Below are 14,966 nucleotides of genomic sequence, written 5' to 3' on the forward strand. Positions count from 1 at the left end.
CTCTGGCGAGGAAGCAGCCCACCCGACCCGGTTTCGTAGGCCAGCTCTTGCTTTCACGGGCCTTGCGGCCGAACTCAGCTGGACCTTACTGATTGATGTGAAATAGGGGTTTGGAGGGTCTCATCGAGGGCGCTTTAGACAGCTTCCAAGCCCTCACACAGCACCGGGACCATCTGTTTCCTTTCACCTCTTCCTTTACTGGACGCTCGTCGTTTTTCCTGCAATTGTGCCCTCCTTTGAGGATTTTAGACACAAGCATGGGGAGACATTACTCAAATATCCTAACGCTAATAAAAGAGAAGTAACTAACAGGAAGATGTCTTCCTGCTGTTTCAGTGAAAGGGGTCGAGTTGCTTTACTCTGGTTGTTTTGCTTTACGCTGGCAGAATTGCCCAAATTGAAAAATGCACCCTGTGAAGTTCATAACAAGTGCAGTTTTGCTAGACGTGTTACTTTGCTAGTTTTAAAAATGTCATTTTCTTTCTATGTTCAGTTTGAGTGATACAGCACATTCAAATCTACACAACTTTAAGGAAAAAAAACCCAAAACCCAATTACAATAGAACAGTTTTTATGGCCAGATAAAAATAGAATGGATTTTTAAAACTCAGTAATGGAAACAAAACTTCGATACAATTTTTATTTTAAGTGCTGTGTGGGAAATGTTTAAGAGTTATTTTAGCTCTACTACAAGTTCTTGAGAAAATGAGTGTATCAAATCAAGCAAGACAGGGTTTTTCGTAGATGAAGAGCAGTATTACTGTCAACTGGGAGGTGACAGTTTTTGACTTTAAGGCAACTTTTAATTTTCCTTTCTTGGCTTCTACACAATCAATCTACAGCACCTTATTTTAAGAATTTAACTGAAATTTATTTTTTAAAAAGTGATATTTACATTTTATATTATTCCTTAACTTAAAGTACTAAGAATCATTTAATTTTTAACACTGAATACAGCTAAATACTGAGATAATTGGGAATAAAAATTTATTACATTATTTATATTCTTTACTAATTCAGGCTGATATTTACAGAAATAAGTAGTTAGAAAAAGAAAGATGGCTTTTATGCTCTCCCAGTAAAGACTCATTTTTGTCCAGAGGCCTGTGTTCTGTGTCTGCGTTATCTTTTTATTACTGTATATGTTAGCACCTACCAGATTATCCATGTAAATTGTCTGACTCTGGCACTGTAATATCCAGGTTCTCTACTTTGCTGAGGTTAGTGAGCAAAAGTTAAGAGTGGATTATATTCACCTGGTCCTAGGAGTTAATGCATTGCATTTAGAAAAGTAATGTTTTTATTTGCTTAGCATTAATGTTTTCAGCTGTGATACTTCCCAGTTTACCTTGATAAGAGGTTAAATCTTATGAAAAATTTTTGGCATACTTTTTTTTCTCCCCTTTTAACATTCTCTTGGGAATGAACTCATATGTAATGCTGAATAAGCCACCTTTGTGGTATTTGAAGAATATTTTTTTTCCTAGCCCAAGATTGGTTTACATTTATTCAGTTCTATTTCTTTATTTGCTTGACATTTTTTTCTGTGTACTAATCTTACCATTCCTCAGTTTATTTCATTAGCTTTTCTCTGTACTCCTTTTAATTTGTATGCCCAATTAGCATTTTCTGATTCAGTATTGCAATTATCATAATTATCAGCATTCTACAGAGATGGGAGATAATCCTATATGCAGATGTTGACATGACCTTTTTTCAGTTGTGTCATTGTGTGAATCTCGAATGTTTTCTCAACCGTTTTGGTATTATTACTTACTAGGTTTCTTTCTTTTTTCTTTTTTCATTAATTAATTTATTTTTGGTTGACTCGGGTGTTCATCGCTGCGCGCGGGCTTTCTCTAGTTGCGGCGAGCAGGGGCTACTCTTTGTTGTGGTTTGCGGGCTTCTCATTGCCGTGGCTTCTCTTGTTGCGGAGCATGGGCTCTAGGCACGGGGGCTTCAGTAGTTGTGGCTCATGGGCTCTAGAGCGCGCAGGCTCAGTAGTTGTGGCGCATGGGCTTAGTTGCTCCAAGGCATGTTCCTGGACCAGGGATCGAACCCGTGTCCCCTGCATTGGCAGGAGGATTCTTACCCACTGTGTCACCAGGGAAGTCCCTTCCTAGGTTTCTTGATTCAATTGGATCAGCCTTCAAATGGTTTTTTAGGGTCAACCAGATACATATTCATTTAAATGGGGTTTAAGTGTAGAGTTTTCCTTATTGTTTAATTAATGGTTTCTTCACATTTCCTGTTAACTACTTAAGAAGGATGAAATACAACTAAGATGTTTTCAAAGATCAGTATTTGAAGATGTGTTATTAAGCTGATAGACTGCATTTTGAATTTAGGAGAGAAATTCACACCTTGATCAAAAACAAAAACTGTAATGTAACTCTTGCCTCCTGTTTCAGAAATGACAGTTTTCCCTCAGCATACAAATGATTGGCCAGTAAGAGTTACGAAATGAATCTATTCTTTTAGCCAGTTGTCACATGTCACATGTCTAAAATCAGGCCTCCCGTGTAGTTCTGAGGTGGATCATTTTAGTACAGCTTCTCCAAAGGATAAATAAAACACCTTCCATACAATTCAACATTTGTTGAGGGCCTTTGTCTATGTGAGGTTATCTGCCAGGGACTAATATCTTTTAAATTCCAGTCGGTTCCATCCTTGAGGGCAGATTTATTCCAAGAGGATAAAGGGCAGTGTCAGGAAAGAAAGTTTCATCTACCTTAACTAATTAATTCAATGGAAGTCATCTTTCAGAATTTGAATGCAACATTTTCTTTTTAAATTATAGTTGAGTTAATGATGATTGTTGGGACCAGCAATTCCTTAAAAATCTACTCTGCACTAGGAATTAAAACATCAGATGAAACATATGTAGTGTTTTCTTAAGTGTATTCTTTTCCAACAAGTGATCTTTAACTTTAGTCCTTTAGTCATTCAGTAAGTATTTTATGAGCCCACCAAGAAAGCATGGCACAGTGCGAGTTCACAGTAAGAATGCATTGGGAGACAAAAACAAAACACTGGTTAAAGTACAAGCAGTGCACAAGAGTGTGGCCTAGCCCCTAGAGCCAGTCAGGGTAGGGTTCCAGGCTTGCCTCTGTCCCTTGCTTTTTCACTAGACAAGTTACTTAGTCTTTGTACATTTCAATTCCTCATTGTAAAATGGAAATAATTGTATCTATCTGATAGAATTGTTGTGAAAATTAGAATGAGATTGTGTATATGAAGTGCTTAATGCAGTGCCTGGCACATAGTAAGTGCTTAATAAATGTTAATTATTATTATTATCTGGATGATTGTTCAGCCAGTGAGTTCTATAGGAGGAGGGGGGTAAACACTTAGGGTTGGAGTAGTTGCAGAAGGCTCCCTGGAGGAAGTGAGACTTGAGCTGGACTTTGGAGAGGCAGAGAAGATAGGATGGGCGTCTGGAAAGTTGCAGCGGAGGAGAAGCATTTGAAAAGATCTGGGCATGGAATGTTCATGATACACGTGAGACTGCAGATGTGGCTTTGAGAACACTAGTTCTCATCTGAGTGATCAATGTGGATAGGTCCTTTTGTGTGGTAGGCATTTTGGAGAAAGAGTCCAGGTTTCTAATTACAAGTAGTGTTTCCTTGGGCAGGTCAGTTAATGACCCAGGGTCTTAGAGTTTATTGTGAGAATTTAAGACCACATGGTGAATGTAAACTTTGTAGCACTGTGCCTGGCACATAGCTACTCATTAAATGGTAGCAACTGCTGTTTATTCACTCAATAAACGGTACTGAATGCTTACTGTTTGCCATCATTGACTTGGAAACTGGGGATTCAGTGATGAGCAAGATGATATAATCTTTGTAAACTCATTGAGTTTACAATCTAGTGGAGAAGATGGATAACTCAACAATTACAAACATGGGATAAGGGCTGGGAGAGAGTGAGCAGTCAGTCAGGGAGCGGGTGCCACAAATGTGTTTGGAAAGGACTAACCTTGGCAGGAAGTCTGGCAAGACTTCTCAGGGAAAGTGATATCCAGGTTAGATATTCAGGTCAGTTTTTGGTTGAGATAGTTATCGATCGCATGAATTTTCAAAAATTTAATCTCTGTATTGTAAGAAGTTAACTCACATTAGAATCCCCTCATGCTGATTCACACATCTTTTTTTTTTTTTAACCCAGAGTGTAAATGTTTTTAGGTAATGATAAAACATATATTTTGCATGTTATAATTTGAAATGAAAGAGGCATGTTTACTAGGAAGTTTTACCTAAATAAGAAAATTTATTCATGTTTGAACAAGATTGTTACTAAATTATTAGCAATTTAGAACTGTTTCACTGGCTCCGTAAATAGGTTTCTTATTTAAAGCAAATTTCTGCAAGAGATTCACAAGTAAGCAACACCATCCTGCTTTGAATTTGACTGTAACAGCAAAGGCCCAGACACAAATCATTTAAGACCTCTGATTTAGTAACTTTCCTTTTAAATAGAGTTAAATCCCCTGGGTGAAATAATCTGGAACAAGGATGCTGTAATTCCATATATACCCTGGAAATTCCCTTGGAAAAATTTAACAAGTCATAATATTTACACATAAGAAACTAGGTACATTTTTTGAAACACCAAATTTCATTTGGGTTTGTCCCAATTGTTAATACATAATTAATTAATAATAATTGTTAACACTACATAAAGTTGGTGTGTAAAAAACCAGGCCCAAAAAACAAGAGAAATTTTATGTGTTTTGAGGAAGATTCTAAAAATAAGTAGCTGATTAAAACAGACTTTTTAATCTAAAAATTTCAGGAAGATTATTTTCCCAAGTTAATTCTTTCTTTCCTATTTTTCTTTTTAATTGTTTTCTCAATCTCCTACAAGTTATTTCTTTCCCCATGTTCTTGAAGTATATAATCCCAAAGGTTTTAACTCCTTTGTTAAAGATCTTAAAGTCTTTAAAAATTTTTCATAGCATTCTATTTGGAAATAAGATGAATATTTATGTTTTCTTAATTCAGTACTATTCAGAGTGGTACGAATACGCACATATGAAAAAGCTAGCGTTAAGATGTTGATGATTGCTGAAAATTTTTCAGGTCCATTTTTTTCCTAAGTACAGTTCATCCTGTGGATTGAAACACTTAAGACATCATGACCAATGTTTATAATTTGCTCAAGAGTTTGGAAATTGTTTTGACAGGGTTTCGAACTTTGAGGTCCCTCCAGGAGACTCCAAGAAATGAAAATGGAACAAGTAGAAGTATAGGAGTGACATGACCTCTTAGGTCATCTGTTTAGATGAATATATGAAAATGGACGACTATGCTGCCATAGTTTAGGTTCCCAAAATAGAAACCTATTTGTTCTTTTTTTTATATAAATTTATTTATTTTATTTTTGGCTTGTTGGGTCTTCTTTGCTGCACGTGGGCTTTCTCTAATTGTGGCAAGCAGGGGCTAATCTTCGTTGCATTGCGCAGGCTTCTCGTTGTGGTGGCTTCTCTTGTTGCGGAGCGTAGGCTGTAGACGCATGGGCTTCAGTAGTTGTGGCTCGCAGGCTCTAGAGTGCAGGCTCAGTAGTTGTGGCGCACGGGCTTAATTGCTCTGCGGCATGTGGGATCTTCCCAGACCAGGGCTCGAACCCCTGTCCCCTGCATTGGCAGGCGGATTCTTAACCACTACGCCACCAGGGAAGCCCGAAACCTATTTGTTCTTAAGTAAACTGGGTCAACTCTGTACTTTCTGACCAGAATTTATGATGATACTAGGACTGAGAGAGAGTTCTCTCTCTCTTTCTCTCACTCTTTTTAAGGGCAAGAAAATGTTTTAGAAGGTACATCCAAATCTTTTTCTATCCATTTAACACCCATTTGAAATACTTGTAAATTTGCTATGAGATGGCTGAAGGGATATAATTTTGGTCTTCAAACTTCTGAAGTAAATTTCAAAATTAAAATGTAAAACATTTTTGACTTTGTGGAATTTAAATTGGTAGTGTCTTGTTCATGTAGTTGTTTTGCTAAAAATATGCACTGCCTAATCTAGGCTTAAAACGAAAAGATTCACTTCTGTATGTCATTGAAAATACGGAACAGTTTTAATCTGATTACAGGGTTGACTTTGGTGATGTGTAACTAATCACATAGCAGCCTTTTTACTATCTTGCATTTCAAAGTCCTAGGTACAAAGATCCCTGGTTAGCGATAATTCCATTTTACTGATATTTAGTAATAGAATATTGTGTTGTCACGTAACGCTGTTACTTTTGAAGCCATATATATAGTAACTAGTGTCAGGGGAGGGGGAAAAATACCCAATACTATAATATAATAATAATGCTGATAAATGTGTTTGTCCTCTTTCTTAATAAATCATTTTTACTTTCTTGGATTTGACTCATTTTGTTTCTCTTTGATATTGACATAAAGAATCAAATTAGAAGCAATTATACTCCAATAAAGTTGTAAAAAAAAAAGAATCAAATTAAAGCTCACCCCTTATTCTTATTCTGCTTTTGCATCATTAGTAGACAAATACAGAGTTATACTTAATGGGAAACTTTTAATGCCATTTTCTTAATTGCTGTGGTCTTTTTGTTTGTGTTTGTGTAGCTTGCACCTTCTCTTCCTTTACAAGAAGATTTTGTTTATCACTGGAAGGCAATTACCCATTACTACATAGAGACTTCGGGTAAGAAACAACGCTAATATTAATTAAACAGAAAATTTGTGAAATGCTAAAATACATTTCAAACTAGTTTTCAAAATTATTTTACATTAAACTTATAAACAATTTATTTTACTTTTAATTACTCTCGTAGATTCATTCAAAAGTATATCTGTTGAACACCTACTATGTGTAAGCGTTGTTCTAGGCACTGGGAAATATAACAATCAAACAGACAAAACTCTCTGTCCTAACAGAGCTTATGTATTGATTGGGAGGAAGCGAACAATAAATAGACAAGTATACATAGTGTGTCAGATGATAAGTGCTAAGGAGAAGATGAAGCAGGCTAAAAGGGATAGAGGTGTGTGTTGGGGAGTGGGGGTCAGGGGCAGATGGCTGTTTAAGATTACAGAAAGCCTTGTTGCCCCAGGTGACTTCTGAGCTGAAGTCTGAAGGAGGAGGAAGCAAGCCTGGGGGCACGTGGGGGAGAAGTTCCAGGAGAACACCCAGCGCACAAACCCTGAGGCTGGAGCGTGCAGCACTTGGCTTATACTAGGAACCACAAGGAAGTGTGGCTAGAGCAAGTGAACAAGGAGGGAAATGGGAGGAGGTGACAAAAGACAGGTGAGGGTGCAGCCTCACACAAGGCCTTGTAAGCCATTGTAAGGGCTTTGGCTTTTACTCTAAGATGGGAAGCCGTTAGAGGTGTAACATAATCTGGTTTAAAGGAATCACTTTGGCTTCTGTGAGAAAATTAGATTGAAAGTATGCAGAGGTGAAGCTGGCAGAACAGTTAGGGGACTATTGCAATGGTCTGAGAGATGACGGTGGCTCAGACTAGGGTGGAGGTGTAAGAAGTGATTGTCCTCTGGGTATACTTTGAAGAAAGCTTTGTTGGTGCATTGAATCTTGGGTATGAGAGTAAGAGTCATGCATAACTCCAAATGTTGGGGCTCAGGCAGTTGGAAAAATAGGAGGGCCACTCACTGAGTATGGGGAGACTGTTGGAGTACAGGTTTGTGAGGCACTGTGGACATGTTTAGTTTGAGACGCCCATTATATATGCAATTGGATATGTCAAGTAGACAGTAGGAAATAGGAATCTGGAATTTAGGGTAGAGGCCTAAACTATACATATGGAATTGAGACTCATCAGCATGTAAGTAGGATTTAAAGCCTTGAGACTGGGTGAGATTATCTAGGGATAGCTAAGGATAGATGGAAGAGGGAAAGTGTTCAGGAACTAAGCCCCTGCACTCAGTGTTTAGAGATTGGGAAAATGAGAATGATAGCAAAGGAGATTTTGCTTTTGCCAGTTCGGTAGCAGACAGCCAAGAGAGAATGGTGTGTAGAAGCTGGAGGGGGAGAGAAGGATCCAAGTGTCAAATGATGTCAAGCTGATGAAGTCTGGGAACGGATCATTGGATTCAGCCATGAGGAGCTCATTAGTGGTCTTGATAAGAGCCCTTTTAATAGCAAGGAAGAGAGAGGAGACCTGATTGGAGGAAGTTGCAGAGAAAATGGACAGAGAATAGACAGTGTGTGGAGACTGCTGTCTTGAGGAGTGTTAGTGGAAAGGGGGACCGAGACATGGAGCGACAGCCACAGGAGAGATGTGGCATTGAGGGGGTTTTAAATTGTTTGTAAAGATGGAACATACTAGAATGATCTAGTGGAGAAGGAAAGGTAGGTACGAGAGTCGTATGAGATCATTTCTGAGCCCTATCCTTAAGTTGGCAAGTGGGGTATGGGATCCGAGTGCATTAGTGGAGGCTTAGCCTTCATAGACTTGTGGACAGTTCATCCATAAAATTAAGGCAGAAAAAAGAACATATGGGTGTAGATTCAGGAAAGGGGTAGACATGGTATAGGGAGTCTTTGGCAGTTATTTTCTGGTTGCTTCAATTTTTCTTAGTGAGTAGACTGAAGAGTGAATATGGGGAAATGTGAATAAATTAGGTCAAAGGTTGGCAAAATTTTTCTGTAAAGTGTCAGATAGTAAATATTTTAGGCTTTGTAGGCCATGCAGTCTCTGTTGCAACTATTCAATTCTGTTGTTATCGTGCAAAAGCAGCCATCAACAATAAATAAAAGAATAGCATTCTTTTGTTCCAGTACAACTTTATTAAAACAGCTGACAAGCCTGGGTTTGTCCCATGAGCTGAAGTTTGGCAACCTCTGAAGTAAGGAAATAGAGTAGCCTTGCTACATAGCACTATGGGCTCCCTTGAGGAATGTATAGGTAAACGCTAGTGGATGTGCAGATTGGACACATGTTTTTTAACTGAAAGGAAACATGAAAAAAAAATAGTTGATCTGATAAGCTGATGTGGTCATAGATAATTCTTCTTTAAAAGAAAGAAATTCTTCATATTTGTATAGTAAGTGAAAATCAGACTACCTATATCTACATATACACCTTTAAGTGTAAAATATAATTTCTACCTTAATTTGGATGTTTGGACAGCAGATCTACAGAAAAGTGTTTTGAGAGGAGCTGCCTTTTCAAATGACTATTCTTAGCCCTTGTGAATTTTTCACCCCTCCATGGTCTTAAGGAAATGCTTTACAGGAAAGCCTGTGAGTTCTTGCTTTAAATGATTTTTTTGCAGTCTCGTAGCAAAAACAAGTGTGTACATTACAATAAAGTATGGGACAAAAAAGTGAATCAGGCACAGAGAGAGAAGGAAGAAGGGAGAAATAGGAGGCAGTGTCTGACCTGGGCTTTAAAGGATGAGCAGTAGGCTTTGAGGTAGATAAGGAGGGCAGGGGCATTTCAGATAGAAGGAATAGCTTATGCAAAGGCACAGGGAGCTAAACATGGTTTGGGATGAGAGTGGACAGCAGAAACTAGATCTTCTTGAGAGCTAGGATTTTAATCCTGTCAAGTCAAATTTACAGTTTATTTATTTCTCAAAAAAAAGTCTTTTTGATTATTTTTCTCCATAAATAAGTATAATCAGACCATGCTTAAATATTCTTTCCTGGAATGTTTATATAAAGTCTGCAGTAAAACAGGTGAAAAAACATTTTTAAAACGCAGATTTCAAATAAAATTACACACTTTTTTATTAGCCCTAGGCTACTCATTTTAGAAGAATATGAAGTAAGACATCATAAGTTAACATTTCTTGAATTCTTACTATGCACTAAGGCACTGGGCTTTACACAGAGTATTTCGTTGAAATCATACGACAGCACTTACTGGTGTTGATTAACTCCATTTTACAGAAGTTGGTGCTGAGGCTTAAACAGTTTGCCCAGGTCATCCAGCTAAAAGTGGCAGAGCCAAGATTTGAATTCAAGTTGTCCAACTCCAGGTCTCATGCTCTTAACAGCTGTCCCGTACTATATCAAATTTGGTACATATATGTCCTCCTGGGAAACAAGAGTGACTCTTCTCTTTCCATTGTTTTCTCCATAAGGCTTTAGTAGTATGGTTTAGCCTGTGTGTGTGTGTATATAATACATACATGTGCATATGCACAGACAAAGCTTTAAATCAACAGATACATAGTATACCAGGATTGTGTAGTATAAACTGTAGCAGTACTAAGTAAAGGAGAATAGAGACGTAAATAGAGACGTAAAAAAGAACTTGTCATTCCCTAGTATATTTTGTATTTAGACATTCTATAAAACTTCACATTTTATTGAGAGTAATTTAACCCTTATGTAATAAAGATAGGTTAATAAAACCATGTGTTTTTGATATATAAAAAGTATCCATGAATTTTTATTTTGAAAAATCAATATTTTATAAGAATTCTCCTGAGAAGCAGCTTTTACTTTGGGAGTAGGTATTTGCTAATGAGAGGAGATGTCAGAAATTTTTAATAGAGGGATTTTCTTTGGGGTCCTCATGTTTTCAAATCTGGAGATGAATTGGGGACAGTAAAGGCATTGTTACAAAGCAGTACAGCAGTGATCAAAAACAGAACCTGTCCTCTCCTCATATCCTACATTATTCAGCTTAACATTCACGGCCAACCTGTTTCTATGTAAAGAGACCAAAAGTTTAGATCTTCTAAACTGGCTAATTGAAAAAAAATTTTTTTTAATTATAAGTGGGTACAAAATTCTGATGTTACTTATATTTTTTTCTGATCGTGTTCCATTCCCCATATAAATGGCTCCTTTTCTGAATTACTTTGTGTGAATATTAGCTTATAGACTATCTTTCAGAATATAGATTGTTTTTGAATAAGATATAAGCCTCACTTAAGTGTGTGTAGTTCAGATTTTTCTGTTTGAATAGGAACAGGGAAATACAAAGGGTATTTTAGGTGCAAATGTGCAGATAAAAATGTTTGAGAATTTGATGAACGTTTTTATTGTTTAGATGATAAAGCCCCGGTGACAGATACAAATATTCCATCTCATCTGGAACAGATGTTGGTTATCTTGATACAAGAAGAAAGTGAACGGGAATTTGGAGAGACGGGGCCATGTATGGAATATTTACTTCATCACAAGATCTTGGAAACGTTATATACCTTAGGGAAAGCTGATGTAAGTTCCTAATTCACGTGACGTTCTTGGGCATGTAATATATGTATTCATGTTTTAGAGGTAAAGAAGCTGCCAAGCACTAAATTTAATTGTAGAGTTGTGTGTTAAGTATGGCAGGATTCAAGTCAGTATGTGGGAAAAAAAGAAAATTGTATGGCCTCTGTGAACATGACTTTCCATAGATATAGCGAAGCTCCCAGATGCTCTAGACAACAACTGGTACTTGGCTGCTTAGAATTACAGTGTAAACATGTGTGAAAATAAACTCAAGTGCAGACGCTCAGAATCAAAGGAAATGAGTAGGAACCCAGTGAAAATTGGGTTACAAAAATAGGAAGTATTTTTCATAATCCTGAAAGAAAATGTCACTGATTATTCTGACATTAACTCTACTGATGCGTGGAGCCAGTTTCAAGTAAGTCTCTGGTTAATCTTCCTCCTCTTTAAAAACTAGGAGGTGATCGCCAAGGGGCCTCCCCCAGCTCTAAAAATCTGTGTTTCTGTTCTGTGAATTTCTATAATACATGATGTGAAAACCAAACTAGAAAAACCCCAAACTAATAGACGTGTTTAAACACCAAATAGAATTATGAAGTAGTATTGAAGACAGTTTCCTTTTAACTAAATCTGTAATACTCCGTTTTATTTCTAGGTTAAATTCATTCTATTTATATTTTCTAGGCAACATGTTTGCTCCCTAACGTCCTCCGATTCATTCCCCTCCTGCCTTCTTTTTCCTGTTCTGTGGAGAGAGGGGTTATGCAACATTATATTGAACAAATATTAATTGACTTTTGCGCAAATATTAGTAATTATACTACTAGGAAATTTAGTTTGATATTGGTGATTATAAGTATTGTGTTTCACCTGAATAATTGAAGGTATTTGCTATCTTAAAATATTATTGTGCTTAAGATTATAGCTTACGCTATTTTCAGATAATGTGTCTATGATGATGTTTTGGAAATACTTCTTTTGTGACTATATTTTAAATCTGAGGCAGAATAAGCAGGTTAACTATAGAACATATAACCTTGTTAACTCTTACTCTCTTAATCTACAACATGAGTAATCGTCAGGTTTACCTACTTTTCAGAAAATATTTAAAACAATTGGCATGTTATCAAAACTTATTTATTAAATATTCATTGCCTATAATAATCATAATGTAAATAATTTTGCAACTAATTTAGAACAACATTGTTAGAATAAATCACAGCAGTTTATACATAGGATTCCTTTATTTACATAATATGTGTTAGAAGGCTTTATTACTCCTACACGTGTATGATGGAAGGTTATTGATTACCTGTCATTACCGTAAGCGATAAGATTCTGCCTTTGCTTTAGCTGGGGAGTTTCCTGTTACCCTAGCATTTAGAATATAAACAGGTTGGCATTGCCTGAACCAAACTCCAGTCTCCATGGCACATTATCACCAGGCTATTTGTAATTACATCAGCCTGTGTCTCACACGCTATATTATAGTCCCAGATGTGATTTTATTTATGCAATACCAGTCAGTAATAATTTGATGGAGAATTTTATTCTGATAAAGTCATTAACTGGCTAATTGCATTGATTTTTGAAGATGGAATATATTCACGTACATTGCCTCTCCTATTTTTTAAGCTTTTGAGTAAGTATGTTTGCATTGTCTGTTTTTTTCTTGTTTGCTTTTCTTTTCTTCTATCCCTAGTGTCCTCCGGGGATGAAACAGCAGGTTTTGGTGTTCTATACCAAACTTCTGGGGAAAATCCGGCAGCCACTACTTCCACATATTAACGTGCATAGGCCAGTGCAGGTATTTTGTTCCCTTTACACAAAACTTTTTAGTTTGCTTCTTTTTGTATAGAAATGATTTTATATAATTTTTCTAAAATAACATGCAAATTAGCAAATACTTGAGCTTTCTTTATGCATGATGATGTATTAAATGCACTTCATGTCTTTATATTTCTCTTTTAAAATTTTATGCATTAGTTTTACCATTTACTTATTTCCATGACATCTCAAGGAGAGTTTATTATATAACTCATTAATTTTTTAGAGTAACATATTTGAAAAACCTACTACTGGCAAATTTATTTTGATAGAGGTGATTGTAAATAATGTTCTTTATGAAAAATGCAAGGTATTTGCATTATTTGAAAGTTCTAAATATCCTGAAGGTAAATGAATGGCTGTTTACATGATTATAAAAAGTAACCTAAGTTTAAACATTTGTTTTAAATTTTTTGACAGAAATTAATTCGACTGTGTGGTGAAGTCCTTGCAACGCCAACAGAAAATGAAGAAATTCAGTTTCTCTGCATTGTGTGTGCAAAGCTGAAACAAGATCCCTACTTGGTTAATTTTTTTCTGGAGGTATGGTATACTTCTTGTCAACCTTCAAAGTATGTGTGTATTAAAATCATTATGAGAATTGAATTCTGTCAATAATATTAGAAGGAATTACTTCTTTGGGAATCAGATAGCTTGTTTTACTTCCCAGAATTTTCATTTAAGAGCACTGTTTTATTTTAACCTGAAATCTCCTGAGAAAAACGATTCTCAGAGAATGTGATTGAGCCAGATGTATGGGGCAGTATAGGGGCTGGACAAATACAAAGCCAAGGCTTAGAAAGAGTACAGCTTGAAGGGCAAATCAGGGAGAGAGAAGTCACGGGAATTTATAAGCTATCATATTTTCAGCCAGACTTGCTGAAGTGCAGAGTGTGGGTAACTTGACCTGGGGTAAGGATGGTGTGTGCAGATTTGGACAAGATGCGAATTGTCACGAGTTACCTCCCCACCGTGGTGTAGCAGTTGGAATTGCTCTACTATCTTGTACTATCTTTTCATAGCTGTAGTCACCGAATCATAGTTTACATAAATCAATTGATATTTGGATTTTATTTCCAGTTTTAAATTAGAAAATAACTTTTATGAATTTCCTGCTTTCACTTACTTTTTTTCAGCAGTGAAGTCATTTAGGAATATATTAGAAAAAATGTTTTTTTTTAGTTAAAAAAAGTTTTTTCTTCTTTGTTTTTTTCAGATTGAGGTATAAGTTAGAGTACAATTCAGGCTTTCTGATCCACCATTCTATGAGTTTGACAAACACAGTCGTGTAACCACCAACACAATCAAGATATGCAGTAGCTCCATCACCTTACCATATGTCCTTTCTTGGTCATCCTGTTTCCACCTCTGCCCCAAGCAGTCATTGATCTGTTTTCTGTCCCAAGTTTTCTCTATTCCAGAAAGTCATAAAAATATAATCAGCCTTTTGAGTCTGGCTTTTTTTACTTCAAATAATGCATTTGAGAGTCATCCATGAGTTTGGTCCTTTACATTGCTGAGTAGTATTCCACTGTATGGATGTACCACAGTTGTTTATCCATTCACCAGTTGAAGGACTTACGGGTTGTTTCCAGTTTTGGGCAATTATGGATGAGGCCACTGTAAACATTCACAGATTTTTGTATGGATTTAGATTTTCATTTCACTTGGGTAAATACCTCAGAGTAGGATTTCCGTATCATGTAGTAAGTGTATATTTGCAAAACTCATCCCAAGTGGGTTTTTCATTTTGCATCCTATGGACACTGTATGAGAGTTCTGTTGTTCCATGTTCTTGTCAGAGTGGGTGTTGTCAAGTTTTTTTGTTTTGTTTTTAAAACTTTTAGCCATTCTAATAGATGGGTTCATTTTTTATTCACTTTATTTAATAAGTAATTCAGGATCTTATTCTGCACTCTTATTGGAGGTAGGTAAGCAATGAAGCTGCAAAATTGCATGAATTTAAATTTCTAG

The 14,966-nt window shown here is 36.4% G+C and overlaps 1 protein-coding gene across 1 annotated transcript in view; it reads left to right on the top strand.

Moving 5' to 3' along the window:
- FHIP2A (FHF complex subunit HOOK interacting protein 2A) overlaps positions 1-14,966 on the top strand; it is a gene marked incomplete at both ends in the record, with an annotated part of 32,835 nt that overhangs the window by 541 nt on the left and 17,328 nt on the right. Inside the window, 4 exons of the mRNA XM_079714346.1 lie at positions 6,599-6,677; positions 10,999-11,168; positions 12,868-12,972; positions 13,413-13,535. Of these exons, the coding sequence (XP_079570472.1) occupies positions 6,599-6,677; positions 10,999-11,168; positions 12,868-12,972; positions 13,413-13,535 (477 nt within the window). The remainder of the gene's footprint in view (positions 1-6,598; positions 6,678-10,998; positions 11,169-12,867; positions 12,973-13,412; positions 13,536-14,966) is intronic.

Source organism: Hyperoodon ampullatus (assembly GCF_949752795.1).
Source record: "Hyperoodon ampullatus genome assembly, chromosome: 1".
Lineage (NCBI taxonomy): Eukaryota > Metazoa > Chordata > Mammalia > Artiodactyla > Ziphiidae > Hyperoodon > Hyperoodon ampullatus.